The sequence below is a fragment of the Plasmopara halstedii genome (genome assembly GCF_900000015.1).
Source record: "Plasmopara halstedii genome assembly, contig: Scaffold_555, whole genome shotgun sequence".
In the NCBI taxonomy this organism is placed as follows: domain Eukaryota; phylum Oomycota; class Peronosporomycetes; order Peronosporales; family Peronosporaceae; genus Plasmopara; species Plasmopara halstedii.
In genome coordinates, this window is record NW_020187475.1 from 1716553 (window position 1) to 1717386 (window position 834).

The following is an 834-nucleotide window of genomic DNA, read 5'->3' on the forward strand; positions in this document are numbered from 1 at the left end:
GTAATACAGATAATATTTTATTTGCTGTGAGGGAAGTGCTGCACTCGGTAAGACGCAAAAAAACCAAGTTGCCCGAAAGTCTTACATTAGCGTCGATTTTAGATCTCATAGTCAGCGCCAGAGGCAAGTCAACGCATATTGCTCCTTTCATCCAGTGGCACAGGAAGCATGCGCGAATTGCTTTGCGAGCTTGAAGCGCCAACAACTAGCAGAGCACAACATTTGGTAAACCGCTCAATCCCATTACAACAGCAGGAATTGTTTGTTCCAATCACTTTAAGTGCAAAGACATTGACTTTGGCATTACCATCTTCGAGTTGCTTGATAAGCTGGTCAAACAATATATGACCACTCCCAGCCAATGCAGCTCAGTCATTTCCCGAAGTAGGTCGGATTATTCTTTCCAATTGGTACTGCCAAGTTTTATCCTGAAACGATGAAGCTCATCTGAGTCTATTTATACAGGTGGAAACACTTTTAAGCTAATCCATGCTGCGTTGGCTGGTAATGCTGCGATCTCTTGTTCCTGGGTAGCACAGCAATAAGATAACGATATCGTGACAACTTTAGCCACACAAAAACATCTGAGCGCTGAGAGATAAATTACATAAACTCCAAGTCTGAGGCAATGCTAGCCAAAACTTTCTGATTTGATCGCCTAACATGCACTGTTGGTAGTCTCAATGCAGGTCTACTTGGAAATGTTTTGGACTTAAGTCTGTGCGACATTTACCAGCGCGCTGCAGAAATGACGCGAGGTCTTTATCAGTATGATTGTGTCAAGACTGTATCACGTCGCAGATTGTGTATAACACACAAAGGCAACTTGTGCAT

General features: G+C 43.0%; 1 protein-coding gene across 1 annotated transcript; it reads left to right on the forward strand.

Annotated features, from left to right (window-relative positions):
• Positions 1 to 168: 168 nt before the first annotated feature.
• PHALS_11868 (uncharacterized protein) lies at positions 169 to 545 on the forward strand (the record flags this gene model as incomplete). Its single annotated transcript, XM_024727306.1, has 2 exons — positions 169 to 280; positions 466 to 545. The coding sequence occupies 2 exons, from the start codon at positions 169 to 171 to the stop codon at positions 543 to 545; spliced, it is 192 nt and encodes a 63-aa protein (XP_024577896.1).
• Between the last annotated feature and the right edge of the window lie 289 nt (positions 546 to 834).